Genomic DNA, 20,356 nt, shown 5'->3' on the forward strand with positions numbered 1-20,356 from the left:
TACCCACATGATGAAATAATTGGTGATTATTCAACAGTATGTTGCCTTTACTCAGTGTTTGCTTTCATTTTCTTTTGAGTGTAGGATACCAACCCAATTTTTTTATTCAACAAAGAAATGATCTTGTGTGAACGTCCACCAGCTATCCCCAAAACCACGTTTTCAGCAGAGAATGAGATGGAATTGAAAGTAGAAGAATCTCTCATGATGCCTGCAGTGTTTCATACAGTAGCATCACGAACACAGCTTGCTGTGGTAAGTAAATTCTTACTGTATTTGCACACCAAAGGAAAATAACCTTTTTGTATGTCAGAGGGGAAGCTTGGTATAAATTATGAAATAGTTTGTTCAAAAGACACTAAGAATGGCATGTTAGTGATGATGTGTTCTTCAGAGCCTTTTTCTCAAAGTTTCAAGGTAGGTATTGAAATGTGCTTGCTTCTTCAGTATGTTCAAAGCTGCTTTCAAAAGCATATTGTAATACAGCTTTATGGATGTGTATGTTTACAGCATTTGCAAAATAAAAGCAATCTGGTTGCTTTGGACCCACGCCTTTATGCTCTGCCTTATTTTCAGTGTCTTCAGTCTGCCTCAACCTGCAAACAGAAAAATTTGTGACTTTGGAATGTTGTTAACCCAAATAGAAAATTAGCAGCATAATTTTTAAAAGCACCTTGCCAAGCTTCTGTTTCATCTTATATGTCTAAACAACTGGTGAGGAATTAATAAAACTAAGCTTCCTTTTCCTGAAATTCAGGTCTCTTATTATTGAGTGCTAGCTTTTACTTGCATAGAAAGCAAACTTGTCAGAATTCCAATTTCATTACTTCTGTATTATATTGATGGGGGAACCAGTTCCTTGCAACATGGTCAGTAAGATATCAAGTGTGCACGCAGTAGGAACAGCTGTGTGTTCAAGAGAGTGACACAATGCCTTCAGTAGCTGGACTGATTGGTTTTCTTCATGTTAGGAAATACTGCCCTCATTTTCCTTTTAAAATTTTTACATTTAAAGGCGTTAAATATTTTTCATGTCTCTAAAGATTATTTAAACGTTTAACGTCTGGGAGTGGGGGATGGTTATGTGTAGCACTGAGCACAAAATGAATAGTAATGTATGTTTTTAGCATGGTGTCTTGGTAATAAAGTTTCCTCATTTCAGTGACAACTTTAATGTGGTCCAAAAGAATATTTAGCACTTGAAGTGGCTGGTTTTTAATACTGTACAGCTGAATTCAGAGAAAAGTGTTAAGTCTTGCATATAGTACAGAGTTTTTTTGGTTTTCCCCCTTGGCCTCCTGACCTGTGAAGAGGGGGAAAGTTAGCCTGAATAATCTGACCTTGACATACTGTCTGATTTAAGGCAAGGACTGAGTCCAATACTCTTCCTCTGTCTACCACCTGTTAACAGTTACTGCTGACTTAGTAAATAGGACTTTGAGTTATTAGGGGTCTGGGAATCGTATGACTGTCATATGGAGAAGAGTGGATTTCGATGTGAGTTCAGCTAGGAGTGGGAGGTTTTCATTTGTGCTCCTTGAAGAGTGTGAGGATTCTGGTTTTAGCAGCTGAAACTGAAAGTGCTTTAAAACCACTTTTTTGTGAGGTGTGAAGAGGATCTTATAAAAGTCAGCAAGACTGATACCTGTTAAATGCTTAACATTGATTTGATATGAAAGGGTACTGTAGTAATTACTATGGTCTTTGTGCTTGTGCTTTACTTAAGGTAGAGGAAGTGAAAGGTGGTGGTACCTGGTCTCACATTTCTCATTGTTGATATTTTATCTTCTTTCTTCATCCCATCCCTGATTTTGTGGTCTTGAAGATTCTTAATTTTGGTTTTGGTCTGGTGAAGTTAGTATACACTGATAAAACAGATATAATTCCTCTGGAGTAAGCTTTTTATATTCCAGGAGTTTTATAAAAAAATGCTCCTACTTAGATGTGAAAAGAATTGTTAGTGCTACCTTCTCTTCCCCTTTGATTCTGAAGGATGTATTAATATGCAGAGCAAGCAAGTTTATTGCAGTGTTTCTGCTTTTAAATTAATTATTTAGATCTTTACTGGCTCGTTTGGGTGGTGCGTCTTCTGTAAGGGAAGCCCATATTTCAGAAATACTCTTAAAAGTCTCTGCGTGGAGTACAGCTTTTATTGGCCAACTGGAGCTATAATATTTGGCTAGAGACTGAAAAGTTTGTCTAGAGAGAGTGATCCTGAGCTGATTTGGAAGAAGAAAATAAATCTTTCCATACCTGATGGCACCTATTATTATGGGATTGGGGGAGGAATTTAGTATTTAAAGGTCTTTAAACGTGGATCTAAGCAGAATGGAGGTTTTATTTTTAGCCTGCAGATTTATCTTGAAAAAGATGCTTCTCTATTCCCCACTTCTTTTAGTTCTTCCCTGCTTGTAAAAAGGCTACAATGATAGTAGAATCTTTTGTGAAAAACTTAGAAATTTATTTAAAGACTAAATAGGTGTATCGGATTTAAGAATATCACTATCTTTATACCTACAGTTAATTTTATCGAAGATTTTAAAGCTTTCGAAACCATAGGCTCTGTGTTAGGCTGTGAAAACGCATTGGGTACTTCTTTGGGAGGTCAGGGTAATGACAAAACCGTCATGTATGGTGGAAGATGAGCAAATAGGCTATCATGACTTTAGATGTACCAAGGTGTGAAAACTGTATAAAGGAGTATTGCAGTATTGTACTAAATCAGTTTTTCATGATGCCTGCTTGAAGCATATTGAGCAGTAATTCAGAAGAAACCGAGGGAGGAGTGGGAATGTGGTTAGAACATTAATCTTCTTCAAGGTTCACCATAAGCCTCTTGGCTGGGAGGAAGAGGGAACATGGGATATTAACGCTTCTCAAAATTCATTAAGATCTGGGCAGAGCTAGAAAGGCTCTGAACCTCTGTAGTTGTGAGATTGATGCATCCAGAGCCACACTGAGAATACTGTATGGGAGACGTCCTGCAAAATGGGCATGAAAAATCTGCTTTAAAATTATCCAAGCTTTGTCTTTTTATTAATTTTAGAGGGACAGTAACCTGCCTTACCAGAAAAGCAGAGTGGCAGTACTTGATGGAGAGTGTTTGCTTATTAAGGGTAATATATTTACTACTAATAAATGATAAAAATGTGTTGTACTAGGAAATAAACGTTACAATCTAAATCATTGCTCATGATCAAAAGTTTTACCTATTCTTGTCAACAATAAGAAACAGTGATATATAACTGTGTAAAAGTAGGGAAGAATATTTGATAGCTACCAGTTTCTATTTAATTTGGTATCTATTCTGCCCAGAGGATATACAGTATGATTTAAAAATCAGACTTGAAATGAAATTGTAAACAGCATATGAAGTAGTAAAAATTGCTTAGAAGATGGCTTCTAACTTATTGTGCGAGAGCTCTTAGTTCTCTCTTGTACCTCATGCCCTATGTCTACTTTAGTAAAAGGCAAACTCGTTGTATGGAAGATTATGAATATTTCAGGATGTGAAGGCTTTTACTTCTATCTTCTTTCTCCCTCATTTTAAGCCTGCCTGAAAACTGTGGTATTTCATAATGTTTTTCAGCATCTGTGACTTGAACTGTATACCACTTGGCAACTATGCTGTGGAACTGTATGCAAGGTGTTTTTTTTACCTTACCTTGTTTTGAACCTTATTTGTACTGTGGAGAAGGGTGGACAGATATTTCTGATTCACTTTTTCTGATCCATGCTTTGTATACACTGGTATATGGCCTTTAACTTTTTTCCTCACAATAACAAGTAGTTCTAGATTTTCCTTTAACAAGTATTTTTATTAATCCATGCCTTTATTTCCTCTCCATCATTTTTTGCCTGTCTAAAACTGACCATTATTGATTTAAATTCTGCTTTTGCTTTCTGAGTTTTTTACCATAATTTTCAGATACCCTTAGTTACTATTCAGGTATAAACAAAAGTCATCTTTTAGTTCACAGTGGAGGCACTGGCATTCTTACAGCCTTTTGTCCATATATGTATAGGGTATAGGTATATGTAAAAGCAGCCTTTTTTTTTTTTTTTTTCCGCAATTGAAACTAATTTTCTTAACTTAATATGTAGCCTTTTTTAGATTTTAATGCCTCCTAACCAAAAATCATAACTGTGAGAAGCTTATTACCTCCTATTTGGTTTTCCACTGTACTGTGATTATCATATCAAGATACCTCAATTTTTTCTTTTTGCTTTCATTATTTTAACATCTGTACAGATTTTCGTAAGTTCCTGTTGATTACACGAGATCTCATTATGTAGAATTCACAGTATAAAGATTCGGTAGCTTGAAAGAAGCTATGTCTGTTACCTCTAACTTGTTCCTTTACCGATTAAACTGAAATTCTTGCCATAGGTTTTATTTACATGTGGCATAATGTCTCTGTCTTATAAACTTCTTTTATCAGATCCTTTTTGGTCAGTGTTTGTTGCATCTACTGTCTGGCTTTTAAATCTCAGTTAAAGCAACTTTCTAAGCCTATTTTCATTTTATGTCCCAGTATCCTGGTTTCGTTTTGATTAAAAACTTACCTTTGAGATATCTGTGCCTAAAGGGTTACAGCTGGCCTTTTTACAACTAGTCTAGTTTCCCACCTCTCTTCCAGTTCAACAGTTTTGGCCTTGAGCTGCAGTATGTGGACAATGAGGTGTACAGAGTGTTTGCAAAAAGTTACGTACACACCAGTTTAGGAGAAGACGAGCTGTTCTCTACACAGCACATTGTGCAATAAACTATGTTGTGTGAATTTTATCATAGAATCATAGAATGTCCCGAGTTGGAAGGGATCCACAAGGATCATCGAGTCCAACTCCTGTACCTGCATAGGACAACCCCAAAATTCACACCATATGTCTGAGGGAGTTGTCCAAATGCTTCTTAAATGTTGTCAGGCTTGGCGCTGTGACTGCCTCCCAGGGGGGAGCCTATTCCAGTGCTCCACCACCAGGGTGAAGAACCTTTTCCTACTGTCCAACCTAAACCTCCCCCGGCATATCTTCCTGCTGTTCCCTTGGGTTCTATCATTGGTCGCCCAGAAGAAGAGATCAGCACCTGTCCCTCCTCTTCCCCTTGTGAGGAAGCTGTAGGCCATGATGAGGTCTCCCCTCAGTCTCCTCTTCTCCAGGCTGAACAGACCAAGTGTCTTCAGCCGTTCCTCATACGGCTTCCCCTCTAAACCCTTCACTGTCTTTGTGGCTCTCCTCTGGACACTCTCTAGTAGCTTTGTATCCTTTTTGTACTGTGGCGCCCAAAACTGCACACAGTGCTCAAGATGAGGCTGCACCAGTGCAGAGTAGAGCGGGACAATCACCTCCCTCGACCCACTAGCAATACAGTGCTTGATGCACCCCAGGACATGGTTGGCCCTCTTGGCTGCCAGGGCACACTGTTGGCTCATGTTCAACTTGCCGTCAACCAGAACCCCCAGATCCCTCTCCACGGGGCTGCTCTCCAGCCTCTTGTTCCCCAGTCTGTATGTACATCCAGGGTCGCCATGTCCCAGGTGCAAAATCCAGCACTTGCCCTTGTTAAACTTCATATGGTTGGTGATTGCCCAGCTCTCTAATTTGTCCAGATCTCTCTGCAGGGCCTCTCTGCCCTTGAGAGTGTCAACAGCTCCTCCCAATTTTGTGTCATGGGAAAACTTTGATAACAAACCTTCAAGTCCTGCATCCAAGTCATTTATGAAGATATTGAAGAGCACTGGCCCTGAGATGCATCCCTGCGGAACCCCGCTAGTGACTGGTCGCCAGTCCGATGTAGCCCCATTTACTGTAACCCCTTGAGCCTGACCCATCAGCCAATTGCTCACCCATTGCATTGTGTGTTTATCCAGCTGTATGCTGGACATTTTGTCCAGGAGGATACTGTGAGAGACAGTATTGAAAGCTTTACTGAAATCCAAAAAGATTACATCGACTGGCTTCCCTTGGTCAACTAGGTGGGTAACCTTGTCATAGAAGGAAATTAATCATGTCTAATCTTGTGGTCTTTTAAAACTGCTGCTTAAAATAATTTCTGGTAGCTTAGACTTTAGAAAAGGATTTTTTTTTTTTTTCCCAGTGATCTAACTGAAGGTCCCATGTTATTTGTTCCAGAAGAAGGATATTGGAAGCTTGGACTTTTTGTTAGTCCATATGTTTCACATTTCATGTGATATTGCTGCTGTCATCATCAAACTGTTAATTCTGGTCAGTTTTTCCTTGAGAAATGGAAATGAGGGTGAGAAACTGTGTGGTCAGTTTCATTTGGTTGCCTAAAACCAGGGCTGTAGTCATAGTACCTAGATCATTCTTGGTTTAGTTCCAAATGCTTTGTAATACTTAAGCCAAGAAGTATAGTCATGCTTCCTGAAAGCTGCATATCTGCTATTTAGAGAAACGGTTTTTCACTTCTACTAGAAACCTGTTTTGAGACCCTCTGGAAAAGAGTTACTTTAAAATTTTAATATTCTTTAAGGCTTTGTAATGTTTGTAACAATTGTGTAGCTAAATTAATGCTTCTCATTCTTTTTGGCTAAATTATCAGTCTAACAGCCAGACACGCTTCTAGCTCCTCCACAGAAGTCCAGGCTTCTTTGTAACTCTGATTAGCGATCAATCTCATAATCTTTTAAAGTAATCGAGCTTGGTGGGGTTAAAATGGAGTAGGTATTAGTTTACCCTAAGGTGTACTAAAAGATACAGCATTTGTTTTGGTTGGCCTTTGTAACCCGAACTGTTATATCAAGCTTTTAGAAAATTCACCAGGAGAAAAAGACTTGGGTGGCTTGGAATAAAGCTAATAGAAGTTATCACTTATCTTGTACCATGGTTTGATTCCCTGGCTGTGGTGGTTTATGTCAGCTTCTCAGTATTTTTTTCGGTGGTAATCTGTCACTTGACTTCTACTCTGCTTTTAATGTCAGAGCCAAGAGCTGGTCAAAACAGTACTGAAGAAAAAGTCATTAAGCTATAACTTAGAGAATAACGTATTCTGTAGTATGCTGATGAAATAAATACTTTCTGAGTATGCAGTAAGTCATGAACTGTGTGGACAAATGTCCAAAGGATGCACTCACCAAAAATGACCACTATTAAAGAAAAATGGAATAATCAGTTGTCTAGTGAAAGGAGAGAAATTGCCATGAAATATCAGTCTCCCTCACAGTGAAGTTAACTGTTCCAATTACAGGTTTTAAAAGCTGAAATCTGGAAGTGGTTAATCTAGTAGCTTTACTGATGTTTCAGTTGGAGATGCATGAATTAGAGATAATGGTCTGGTTACTAATTTTGGTAAGCAAGATGATGGTTACCTTTTGTGGAAGCATTTATCTGCTGTTACAGTGTATGGGCATGTGTAATTTCACTTTCAAGGATCTCTTTTGTTGGCCTGAAGTTGATTTTTAGGGTGACTGAAAGCTATAAGGAGTATCCTTTAGGAAACCTAAAGGGAGTATCCTTTTTACAGGGTTTCAGACACATGGCAATAGAGGACTTTGATGACTTGTTTCCTTTTACCACAGGGTTGTAGAGAATGGAAAGAACCCTGCATTTCCTGAGAACTTTTGTTCTTTAGAGGTAAGTCCAAAGACCACTTAAGACAAAAAGACCTTCCCCAGATTTTTTTCATTACGACAGTAGGATGCAAAGACGAAGTCTTGAAATTGATGGGGAACACTTTACCAATTAATTTCTGTTTTAGATAAAACATACTTTGTTGCTTCTTCTGATTTTGTTGAAACATACTAAATGGAAGTAATTATGATCAGAAGAATCACCTAAATTTAAGTTACGGTGAACAAAGGAATTCAAGTAAACATTCTGTTAAAGCATCCAGCCAACGATAAAAAGCTTTCTGGTGGGCCTGTGAATTTCTTGACAAGTTAGGAAGTGAAGATGCCTTTATATACTCTTCAACATAACAGCCTGTTGAGATTAGCCTGGCTTTATCTAGTCTTGTACTGGTAGTGTTGCTTCTTGAGGTCCACATTCCAGTGGTATGGTGAAGCTGTCAGTGTTCTAGGTATGCTGGTATAGCCAAGTAAGATGGACATAACTCTCCAAGGCAACTGAAGTTAATTTGTATGCTCTGTGAACCATTGGGTGTCTGCCAATTACCCTTTGGTGGATCTGTGAAAAATCAATGACAAAAGCAAGCCTGTTGTTAGACAGGCTTCATTTTCTGTGCTGGAGCTGGCAACTTTACTGAGAAGTGTTAAAACATATGTTGGATTGCAGGCCTTTATTTATATGCCTGACATAATTTGGTTTTTAGACTTTATTCATTTAGCAGAGAGCTGCTTAATTCTCTTCTGTATACAGACGTACCAGTTATGTGAAATACATAGGTCTTGATCCTTCTAAAGTAGCCTGAGGAGGTCTCCCCAGAAATGTTGTCTATGGAGATGGTAGGAAGAACAAACCAAATCACTTGAAGATGTATTTTGGTAGTGATGGGACAAGAAAGATATGTCTGTGTAGTTTTTAATTTCTTAACTATTTTTAAGCTACATAGATATTCCAAAGGAAGGAAAAAGCTTCACCACTTCATTTTCTTGCTTCACACCCTCACATTTTGAAAGCAGGGTTATAGGATTGACTGAAACAGTGTTTTCTTCTTGACCTCTCTATGCAGCATTAAAAAATAATGATTTAGCACAGTGTTTTTGTTCCCTGCATTGGTATCCGCTTAGTGTAGTCTAAGACTGAAACAGTTCTGATAGGTGGAAAAATAGTTACTCCATGCAGTTTAAACTTTATTAGAACCACCTACTTGGACCCTCTGAATTCGAAGTAATATTCTTTACTATTTGAAAGTAATGAGCTTATTTCGCGGTATCGCCTAAGGAGTCAGCATCAAAAGCAGTATTGGGTTCCTGCGGACTCCAGTTGCATTCTGGTTCATCCATGCAGATGGAATTCTACTGCTTGCCCCCCACCACCCAAAGAGAATTTCTTTGGCACTCAGGATACATATGTAAAAGTAACTTTGGGAGGATGATAATATGGAATGCTGTTGTAATATCTTGCGTATGTGCCCTGAAACAGTCATGTCTGTTTAGTTGTACAATTTGACTTGTAGTGTATTAGCTTACAGGTAACTTTGAAAACATGTTATTTGAAAGAAACTTAGCTATGTTTTCAGGCTAATGAATTTTGAGCTCAATGTTAGTTCAGTTTGAGCTCTAAATAGTTCAGAAAAAATCATTTGTCTTTCGGTATCGTATTTATGATTGCTTTCATAATAGGATTTTTTGTTTTAATGTCCACGTCCCCTGCATATACAACAAGGAGCTGCAGCTCATCTGGCAATAAATACCTGGTTGAATACTTAGATGGCATTGGAGTATTTCTATTTTTATGTTCCTTTGGGAAAGTCTGTGTTATATGACAGATCCTGACGCTTATTAGAATGCCCTTCTGTTACATGGTTTCTAAAAAATAAAGAAATACTAGTTTGCCACTGTGGGAAATACTGTTGTTTACTCTCACTTTTCTAGGAGTCAAACTGCTGGGACACAAGCTTCTGGTTTGGTTAAATTTGAGTAAATCGCCACAGGTTAGACTGCTAGATACAGAGTGTCAGTGCTGGTCATCAGCAGTGTAACAAGTCCTCTCAATTGTAATGGTTTCCCCCCCTCCTAAAATTTGGTAACTTGTGACTTCAGTTTTGTGTTTGAAAGTGTTTTCCTGAGGAAACAACCTTGTTAAAACTAAGATCTTAAATTGACAACACTTAGGTTCTCAAAGGACAATCAAGAATGACATCTAAAGCTTCACAGGACAACACTAACTTGTAACTTTTGACTTCCATTGTGAACACAATAAATAGATCTAGCTAAAAAAGCAGGCACTAGCCACTAGTTAAGACTATGTTTCAGGGCGGAAAGTCTGGTTGTATCAAGCCTAGTGTACACATTTCCTTATTACACAGTTGAGTTGTGTCATGCTAAGTGAGTTTGTCCAAAGGAAAAGAGAACTACCAAAAGCCTCTACCCAGGGCTTTCAAAGACACATTTTTGTTTGAAGGTGGGAGAAGTCCAGTCTTCGCTTTCCCCAGTGAACTCTGATACTCACTTGAAGGAACTGCATAAAAAGACTCTATGATCAGTTTTGATTTTTGTAGATGGTTTATATTGTTTTAGTCTTCAAACTAATGTGTGGTTCTGCGTATGCTCTCACTTCTGGCATTATTGCCAGTAGTTTGGAGGAAGGTAGACTTTGGGAAGAGAATAGTGTTTGTGAGTTGAAAGTAAAATGCTTGTGTGCATTCCCAGGACAGACATTAGAACGCAATGGGGACATTCAGTTACCTTTTCAGCTTCATGTTTTTGGTGTATGTTTTTAGTATACCTTATGGTAAAACAGCCCGTTCTTTTGGTTCTTAATAGGATAATCGAGGAAGCAGTAATTCTGCTCTTTTATATGCTGTGGAATTTGCCTTTGAGTAACTTGTATACAAAGTGAATTTAAGAAAATAATAAATTGTTGAAGTTGTCAATATTGCATTAGTCAGCTTATGTGAATTTAAATTGTATAGATGAACTGGAGATAGTCTGAAGAAAATGACTTGCAGATTTCAGCACTATCTGGATGCCATCCCAGTTGTGTTACTGGTTGATTTCGACTTAAGTGAGAGCTCGTGCAGCAAATAACTGTTCTTTTCAAACCTGAAATCCTTATTCTCATGTACACAGAAGTGACCAAAGTTTGGAAAACAAGAAAACAAATAGCATCTTTACTACAAAGTGATAGAAATTTGTAATAATTTTTTATTTCCTTGGAGTTGCATGTATGTTTGTATATTCATTGTTCATCTGCTGATAGCTTAGATACCAGTGCTTTGAAGGACAGTGGAATTCTGTCATGCTGCTTGAGACAAGGCTTGGACTTTTAAAAAAACAGGAGGGTAATCATAACTTTCAGGTTCTGTCAATATTAATTCTGAAATGTTTGGATAAAATGCTCTGCAGTTTTGTGGTTTATTTTGGGAAGATAAGTGTTGTTGGGCTCTAAATTTTTTTGTGTATGCATATGTGCTGCTAACCATGTGTTCAGCAGCAAATGCATTCTGAAATATACTGATGTGTTGGGTTTTTAACACTGCTTTCTCACTGTACTTGTATAACTTGTTTCTCCATGCATGGTTTTCTCACATGTACTATAGCAGAGGAAAGTTGTGTGTTTAGTCCTAGTTTAACAGTATTGTCAACATGCAAAAAGTAGTAAGATTTTCTTTCTGGGAGGGTAGGTAGATATTAAAACCCAACATGCAAGTATGCTCAGGAGAATTTTTTCCATGTAGTATGTTATTGATAAAGTATTGAGCTGAAGAATTTATTGTATGACGTTTGTTTTACTTTCTCATTCTGGTATTTGAGTAGTAGGCACTTTGAGGGGGACAATCTCTTTTCTTAAACTGGTAAACTTAGAGTAGTTACTCCTCTACTAGTAGTTAAAACTTTGGAATTTAACATAATAAGCATTGCTGTTAGTGTACTTTTAGTAAGATACGGTACTTGCCATATGTAGGTCTCTGTTTTAACTCTGCCAAGTTGGGTGGTAGTTAAATTCTCACCTTCTTATGGCAGTAAAATGCATCTGTGTCATCCAGTTCTTTATCAGAAAAGCTTCCACGTTGGTTTGCATATACCAAGTTTCAGGGGGTGTGTTAGAGTTTTGTGGACACTGCACTGCTTCTCATCACGTTGCAGCTGGTTTATTAATCAATGGAAGACTTCAATTATCTGCCCTGCTGTTTTCCTCATGCATCTGATGCACCTGTGCTTCTGCTGACTGATCGTGCAATTCATTGTCCTGTTTTGAGCTTGTGCTTGGATCATCAGTAGTGTTCTCCTTAATCGACCTTGTTTGCCAGCTTCTTCTGTCAAATTAGTGCAAGCATTATTATTAATGTATGTGTGCACTGAATATTTTATATTAGCAGTATTTAATTAATTGAATAAGTTTTTTTGGAACTGCAACTTTCACCTGCCTGTTTTGAAGATATTTCTTAGTAAATCGTCTATACATTTTTTTATCTAATTATTTTTTTTATTTAAGAAAGAAGGAAGTTTTGTTATTTTTGATGACGTTTAAAGGTGTACAACTTTCTAGCTATCTAAATTTAACACTTTTTATGTTGTGTCTCACTTTAATGTTTTATATAGTTACCACAGTAATAACCTGAAGTGATTTGCATTTTGTTGGATTTTTTTTTTTTTTTTTTTTTTTTCCAGGAAATGTATGAGGTTGCCAAGAAGCTTTGCTCCTTTTGTGAAGGTCTTGTACATGATGAACATCTTCAGCATCAAGGCTGGGCTGCCATAATGGCCAACTTGGAAGATTGTACATACTCTTACCAAAAGCTACTTTTCAAGTTTGAAAATGTATATTCAAGCTATTTGCAGTCCATAGATGATATCAAGTTGAAACTTACACAGTAGGTTTGCCATTAAACTTCAGCCTCAGTCTCCAAAGTTACTAAATTTTAAACTTATTTTTTTGAGTGTTGTATGTCTGGTGCTAGTTCTGATTAATGAAGCATGTATTTGTTTGTTTGATTACGTGTCAAGGAGAACATTCTTTCTGTTCTATGCTAGTCATTCTTTAACTGACATTTTTTTCCTTTTTTTTTCATCAGCACACAAAAACATGTATTGAATTATGTGGAAGATATGCTCATTAATGAGCAGCTGTTTAAGAGCTGGAGTCCTTCCAAATGTGCACTAGAAATAGCTAGATAATAAATTTAGACATTAATCAACATTTTTAAATAGGTATTTGCACTTTTGGATTAATTGTTTTTTAATACACTTGAGCAGATATTAAGAATGATGATGTATGTTGAAAGTACGAAGTCATAACACAAACTTTGGGTGTGTATGTATACCTTTGAGTGGAGAGATGTGTGTGTATATATATGTGTGTGTGTGTATACTTGCATCCTGCAAACTCCGGATGTTACTTCAAGGAAAATCTTTGACATCTTTCTGGACATTATAGCATTATGGTATTTCTCTGAGTGCTTTGCCTAATAGAATGCAAGTAAATGTTGGATACTTAAAGAAATAAAGCATAAATATGGTTTACTTTAAAAAAAAAAAAAAAAAGTTAAACTTCGTAGCTTTTACCAAATATATAGAAACTGTTCAAACTCCGCAAAAGGAGCTGGCCAGAGGACACTCATTGTTTGCTAATAAGCATTGGTATCCATGCAGACTGGAAACAGAAGTCCCAGTTGTGTGTTTAAAAAAAAAAAAAAAAAAAGGCATGTCTCAGTTTATCAAACTGTCCTTTTTTCATTGGATTATAAACACAAGCTTACTTGGAAGTTTAGAAGAGTTCATATTCATCAGTGGAACAGAGCAAAAATTGTAACTTCTTTAGCTGTCCTTTCATGATGTTGATACTGAACACAGTATTTTGAAAGGGTAGTTGCCAAATTCATTTTGAAATCTGCTTCAATTCTAAAATAGTACTTTGTATTACGAGTGGTTTGCATCTAAGATTTTACGTCACATTGGCTTCTAGATACTGATGTTTTTTTCTTTTCACCCTTTTTAACAAGCTTGGGTTCTGCTGTTTCTATCATGGCCAAGATACCACTACTGGAGTGCCTAACGAGACATAGTTACAGAGAGTGTTTAGGAAGACTGGATTCTTCAGCTGAGCATGGAGGGGCAGAAAGTGAAGAAACTGAGGATGCGAAATCTGCTGAATTGGTGCTTTATGCCGATACATCTAAACTGAACAGTAAATCAATGTTAGCCTCATTTTGCAAGTCAGTTGAACATCCAGCTTTGGAAGGCACAGATCCTGAAAATGTAAAAGATGATAAGGAGTCTGGTCAAAGTGCTACTGTCCAGGACAATGAAACATCAGTAGAATTGAAAGATGATGATCAGCCTTCCTTCAATGTGTCTTTGTTAGACTGGATAAATGTTCAAGATAGACCTAATGATGTTGAATCACTGGTCAGAAAATGTTTTGATTCTATGAGCAGGGTAAGTTAACAATTTTTTAAAAATCAAGTTATATCACATTGAATGTTACTTTATTTTCCAGGTGCCGGTGATTTTGAAGTGACTTATCTTCTTGTAACTTGTTTCTCAGATAACTTTTGGAATGAAGACCAAACCAGAGATGGGAGGGGGTGGGAAGTATTTTGAGAGTTCTTGAGTGTTAACAATTTGACCTTTAGGAAAAGTTATAATTTAACAATGAATGCTTGTTATCTTGCTTGTTTCTCAAATAGCCATTGCTGTTGGAAAGCCAATAGCTTCTTGCGGCATATAAGCAAAGTGACTTTACTTCTGTTCTTTCTTTGCCTTTTTCATAGAAATCATGCTCACAATGAAAGTAAAGATTTTCCTGGACCAAAGTTAATGTTCTTTGTGTTAAAAATACTGAAGCCTTTATTAAAATATAGGACAAATTCAGGTGGTTAATCGTGATAAATTTACGTGCTCTATATATGCATTCTTTATTAGCTGATACAGATGTGCTCAGAAGAGCCCAATATGTCAGTTTATATTTCTGCTGCTGGTAGAATAAAATATTGCTCACTTTCTTTACTTTCCAAATTATTATTGTAACCAGTGAGCATATAACCTTATAAAAACCTTTTGCTTAGAGATTTCCTTCTTTCTTTGCTTTCACTGTAGCTTATATTTCTTACATTGTCTAGCCTTGTTTGCATATGTATAATTTTATACTATTACAACTCAATATAGCTTAAACAAAGAAAACAATTTCTGTTGTTTCCTCCTTAAGGTAGGACTGGAAGACTCTGTTATGTCTAAACCCCATCTGTTGTAGGGAACATTATGATGTGGTCAGTTCTGTCCATTGATTTTTCAGTTCTGTCCTGAAAGTAGTTGGAGAATTGGGCTTAATATTAAGGGCTGCTTAAGATTTTGAGCTGTGTAAATCTTAGTAGTACAGAAAAGGCTAAGAAAAAGATTGGGCTTCAAGTTTTTTTTTCTTTAGCAAAACCAATATTCAGTTTTGTGTGTGAAAGACTTCCTAATCGCTGAAGTCCGAGGCAATCCTCTGTCCTGTTTGTTCAGTAATGCTACAAGGTGCTTTCTACTAGCTTAAAACAAGAGCAACAAAACCCAGTAGTTGGGTTGTGAGAGAATGAATTAACTTTGTATGTAATATTAACAAAGCACAAATATAATGTCTCTTAAAAATCAGCATTTTAAGAGACAGACATTAAACAGTTGCTTCCAAATAGATTAGTCATACTAAAGACACAAAAGTGAAAAAATAACCGCTTCAGTTAAGTACTTATTGTACCTTTTTTGATCAGCTCGTAGTCTTACCTGACATATATCACATGTTTTAGAGATGGTATCTTGTAACTGTGTGTTTTTCTGTCCTTGCCTTATCTAAGACTAGTCAGAAATCCCTTGTTTCAGTTATCGTAGTTGTTTTGTAACTTAAGCTGATTTTTGTAGGAAAAAAATGTGATTGCTCCTGCAAAAATGAAGTTGCTTTTTGTTTTCTTGGCATAAGCAGAATTGGCAGGTAGGGAAAACGCTTTAGTCAGGCTATTCTGGCCACCACCAGAACAACTGTGATTGATCAGTCTTGTTCTATTTTGGTTCACAAAAAACCCAAAGCTTTGAAGTAATGTGATAGTTCCTAGTTTTCCTTAGGAAAACATTAATTTACTCTATTTTGATAGCAGCACAAAGGATTGAATCTTTGCCTACTATTGATTCAGAATTAGTTTGAAAAAGAGAATTGGCCTATAGCTGAAAAGGAAAAGAAAATACTAAATAAATATCTTGCAACACAATTGTTCTTTTAATATTTGCTTGAGATGACACTGTAACATAGCAAGCTAGAATAAAATGGCACTAATTTTTTTTAATTGTTTTTGCTGCATTCTCCCCATGCTCTTTTCTTCTTGGAAATATGAACCATACAAATGGTTTGTGATTGCAATTCTTATTTGAAACTCTGAATTCAGGTAAGATTTTCATGAAAGTGTAAAGCATCAGAGTATGAGCTTTATACCTTTCATACTGGTAGTCTTGGCAGAACTGGTGTGTTGCATAGAAGGCTGCTAGGTATCTGGTTCTTCTAGCCTCTAGGTGTTTCTACAAAATGATGCTTCTAATTGCAGAAGCCTAGGTGCAGTAAAAGCATTGGATAAGTAGGAGCTAACCCAATGTTTCTGTTAAATGCTGTTGTAGCCACTTAAATAAAAGACTAGAAAAGGAAGAGACTTTTAAAGATGAGGAAAGCAATATTTTCTACCAGTGAAAGTAGAGCTAAATGCTACAGATGCAATTAGGTAAAAAAATGGGATAAAAAGAATGGACGGAGGAGAAAAAAATTACAGAGTGGAATGAGAGGAATAGGCATTCTTTGTAAAAAGAGATAAAACACAATTAGTTCAGGAAGGTAAAAAGGAAACAAAAAAACCACACTGTATTGTTCTTTAGTATTTTGTCTGTTAAGAAACTGTTCTGGATGCCGCAGTGGAGTAATTTAGAATGCCACAGGGGAGTAATCCTGGACAGGATGGCAATAAAGATGATCCTATAAAAACAATCTGGTTTAATCTCTATTTTTATTACTGGTTCTTAAAGATGGACAACTTGCTTGAGAAGGACCAAGACTCATAAGACCATTCATAACATACTAAAAATTAGCCTTTGCTGTTTTCAGAGAACTTTGATGTATTTTGTCACATTAATAATAACATTAATTATTTATTCTGAAAAGTTCTGGGCTAATTACCAGTTTTTAGTACTTCCCCTTGTGGTCTTTTTTTGTTTATTTGTTTTTGCTTTTTTGTTCGTTTGTTTGTTTGAAGAGAATGAAAGACATATTCTTTGTAGTTGCTCCTTAATTTGTAATGCTTTTCCTCTTCAAATTCCTCTCTCTATATCCCAGAGGGGTGTTTCCAGAATGAAAAAGTGCTGTGTGTGAAAGCTTTTATACAGTTAAATAATAGATTGAGGAGAAAATAGTGGTTTTTATTTATGTTAATATTGAGTCGTATAAGTGGCTTCTTTGAGGGTTGTGTGCTCTGTAACTGGTATGAACCCTGCATGTTGACAAAAGAAGCCAGTGCTGTGACAGCTAGTATGACCTCACAGGATAGTGTCCTTTTCACTAGATTCTCATATAACAGATGACATACATTAACCACTCTGGATAAATGTGGGCAAATTTGTTCATATTCTGCTAACACCTAATGACTCTTAACTATGTTCCTAACTAATATATTCCAGGTTTAGACTAAACTCTGTCTTATGTAAGCTGTTGCAATTACCTGTGTTGGTTTTAGAACTAAAGAAATAAAGACTGTAATTTATTTCACTACTTATAGTGAAACTTGAAGAGCCACTCTTAATTATCTGTGGACATTGGTAGCCTCTTAATGTTTCAAAGACTTTTTTTTCTGGATAATGGCCTGTGAAGGAATATGATGAAATAATTCTAAAAATGTGTTTTTATTAGGAAAAGCATTAACAAAAAGTATTACAAATGTATTATTTTTCTATAGCTTGTTTTTCAGTTACTTAGAACTGCTCTGCTTGTCTAAGGAATCGGTTAAAACATTCATTTAGTAGGAAAAGGCTAATGGGTCTTGCAGCTTTTTCCTATCACCCTCCCTATTGCACTTACCACTGAGTCACATTCATCACTTGTATTGATTGTAGCTGTATGGATTCTCTTCCAGGGCAGACTGTGTCCGTTAGCTTTAAACTGCCTCTTGCCCCCCCACCCTGCCTTGTCCCCTCAATTAATTTCCATTCTTCTTGTAAGGATCCTGTTTTCTATGGTGGTTGGAATACATCAAAGAAATACATGCTGTGATACAAAATCCACAGACTCATTAGCTCAGAATTCTGAAACAGATGACAGATGTAGGCACATGTTCAATTAAAAAAAAAAAAAAAAGAAAAATATTAAGGTTATAATAGCTCATGTCACCATTCAATATGTCAACTGCTAATAAACATTTTTTTATTTCTTTCTTCCTCCCCCTCAGCTTGATCCAGGGATCATCCAACCCTTTCTGGCAGAATGTCGACAAACTATCGCCAAATTAGATAATCAGAACATGAAGGCTATTAAAGGCCTTGAGGATAGGCTCTATGCATTGGACCAGATGATAGCAAGCTGCAGCAGACTGGTGAATGAACAAAAAGAACTTGCTCAGGTAGTAGACATTTGTGTGTGTAACATTGGAAGATGGTAGATTTTTTGATATGTGTATGGTGTTAAAGATGACAACAAAACAATTGCATGTTAATGCAAGATGGTTTTCAACTTATCACACTGGAGGTCCTCAAAAAGGTGCTATGTTCATAATAATTTGATATTTAAATATTGGCAGTTTTTACATCTTGTGGCCATGTCTTTAGCTCGTAACTCCAACTACCGCATTAATTTAAATACTTTTTTTAAAACATCAAAGTAGTTGAAAATGCAACAATGGATAGTGGACCAAAAGTTAAATATAGGGCTTATATTTATGTTGCTTCATCTATATTGGAGAAAAAGTCACTCTACAAAATGAAATGTCTTACATAAAATATCCTAGACTTAATGCACTAAGAACATGCACAGCTGTAGTTCACTGCAACTTTGTCAACTGCATATTAAACTGTATATTTTTATATGCAAAGTATTTCTGTCAACATTCTCTTGGTTATAATTTCGAAAAATATATTTAATTCCAATTCAGCCAATCAGCATTCTCATAAAAGCACCAGTGTAAAACTGCTGGTTTCTGAGTTACATCAGTATATGGTATTGTTTCCGGAATAAAATAAATAAATAAAATTTTATTTTTATTTTATTTTTATTTTAGAAATTAGGTTTCTTCGGGATGAGTAAGAATCACTTAGAAAAATGGTAAAATTTAAAAACTTTGAAAATAGCTTTCAAAGTGTTTCTTGTTGTGTTAAGGTGTATCTTAAGTAAATGGTTTACAAACAGGTTGTGCTGTATTAATGTAACATTTTGCACATTAATGTAGAAAGCTGCTAATAAAAATAGGATCTGAGGAAGGTGTCTAACAGCTATAAACACTGTAGATGTTTATATTAAAGCTTACTTGAAAATTGATGTTTTTAATGAGTATTCTGAGTTTAAGGAAAAGAAAACATCTGGCTTAAATATTTATCTTATCTCAGTCTGTACATATCTTTGTCAAAATCTGTCTAAATTCCACCTGGTTTACAGCTACGTTTAAGGACAGACAACTTTTTGCCAATGGTAGACTGTCAAAAGACAGCCTGTAGTTTGCAGTTGCTCATATGCTGGAGACCAGGATGCTGTGAATTGATTCATCTGTGCTAGTTCATCCAGTCTCTTGTTAAATGGAAGGCAGAAATGGAAAAAACCTCAATAATGGAGAGGGAAAATGAGGCACGAAATTGGCATCGTGCCCCGGTGGCATGTCCTGAACCCTTCCTGTCACACCAACTCATGTGTTGGTTTGTTCTTAATATGTTGTTGTCTTCTGACCTTTGACTGGTTTGAGTCAAACAAATACAGCCAGATGGTTGGTGAGCTGCTCCACTGTCCTTTTATTCTTTCTCTTGGTGATGTCACTTAGCTCATGTGCCACTCCATGCAGTTAGCTTTTCTTGTTCTGAGGGGGCATGGTGTTTTGTTTTTCTGAGCTGAAAAGGAGAGTTGTGACCCTGCTGCAGCAGATACTTCAGGGATTAGAAGTTGGGGACCTTCAGGTTTGAGTTGTGGAGGGATTTTCTGGTATCCTTATGGTCTAGAAATAGAAAAACAGATAGAAAACCAGAACTTCAGTTGGAGATATGGAGTAAGAGATAAGTAGATTAATTTTGAAGGGAAATACCGAGTCCTTGGTAACTTGTCACTCAATGACAGAGGATCAGGGAGGAGGTAATGTGGCTAATGATTAATCACCAAGCTTATGGTGAGGAGATGGAGTAGTGTGCCTGCACTAGGCAGTGTCATTTGAAGTGCTAAGAAATTTGATTAAAGACTATTTTAAATGTAAAATATATAGCTCATATTTTTTGAAAACATTACAGTGCCATATCAAAGCTTCTTTATTAAATAGTTTTTGTGAAGAGCTTCAGTTAACTTTATATCTGAGATTGTCCTTTAATGCCTTGTTTGCAACTGAAAGTATATTAAAATCTATATGTGGTCATTATCTGATGTTCAGATTTTCACCCTTACATTGGAGCTGGGACCATGAAGAAAGGCATGAGTTTCTTATTTCTGCTTGCACATTGGTAGAGCATTGGTAGGACTAAGTGAACAATATTGCCTCCCTATCTTCAGGTGGTTAGAGCCACATTTTGAGGAGGAGGGAAGT

General features: G+C 36.5%; 1 protein-coding gene across 10 annotated transcripts in view; it reads left to right on the forward strand.

Annotated features, from left to right (window-relative positions):
• RB1CC1 (RB1 inducible coiled-coil 1) overlaps positions 1 to 20,356 on the forward strand; it is an 84,002-nt gene that overhangs the window by 18,466 nt on the left and 45,180 nt on the right. For 8 of the 10 annotated variants that reach the window (XM_082317925.1, XM_082317919.1, XM_082317926.1 and 5 more), the window contains 4 exons: positions 85 to 255; positions 12,255 to 12,457; positions 13,586 to 14,021; positions 18,035 to 18,205. In XM_082317925.1, coding sequence (XP_082174051.1) covers positions 85 to 255; positions 12,255 to 12,457; positions 13,586 to 14,021; positions 18,035 to 18,205 — 981 coding nt within the window. Of the gene's footprint in view, positions 1 to 84; positions 256 to 7,483; positions 7,594 to 12,254; positions 12,458 to 13,585; positions 14,022 to 18,034; positions 18,206 to 20,356 lie in introns of those variants that run through there. The other 2 variants (XM_082317927.1, XM_082317928.1) reach the window with 2 other exon arrangements.

This window comes from Platalea leucorodia (assembly GCF_965183815.1).
Source record: "Platalea leucorodia genome assembly, chromosome: 1".
NCBI lineage: Eukaryota > Metazoa > Chordata > Aves > Pelecaniformes > Threskiornithidae > Platalea > Platalea leucorodia.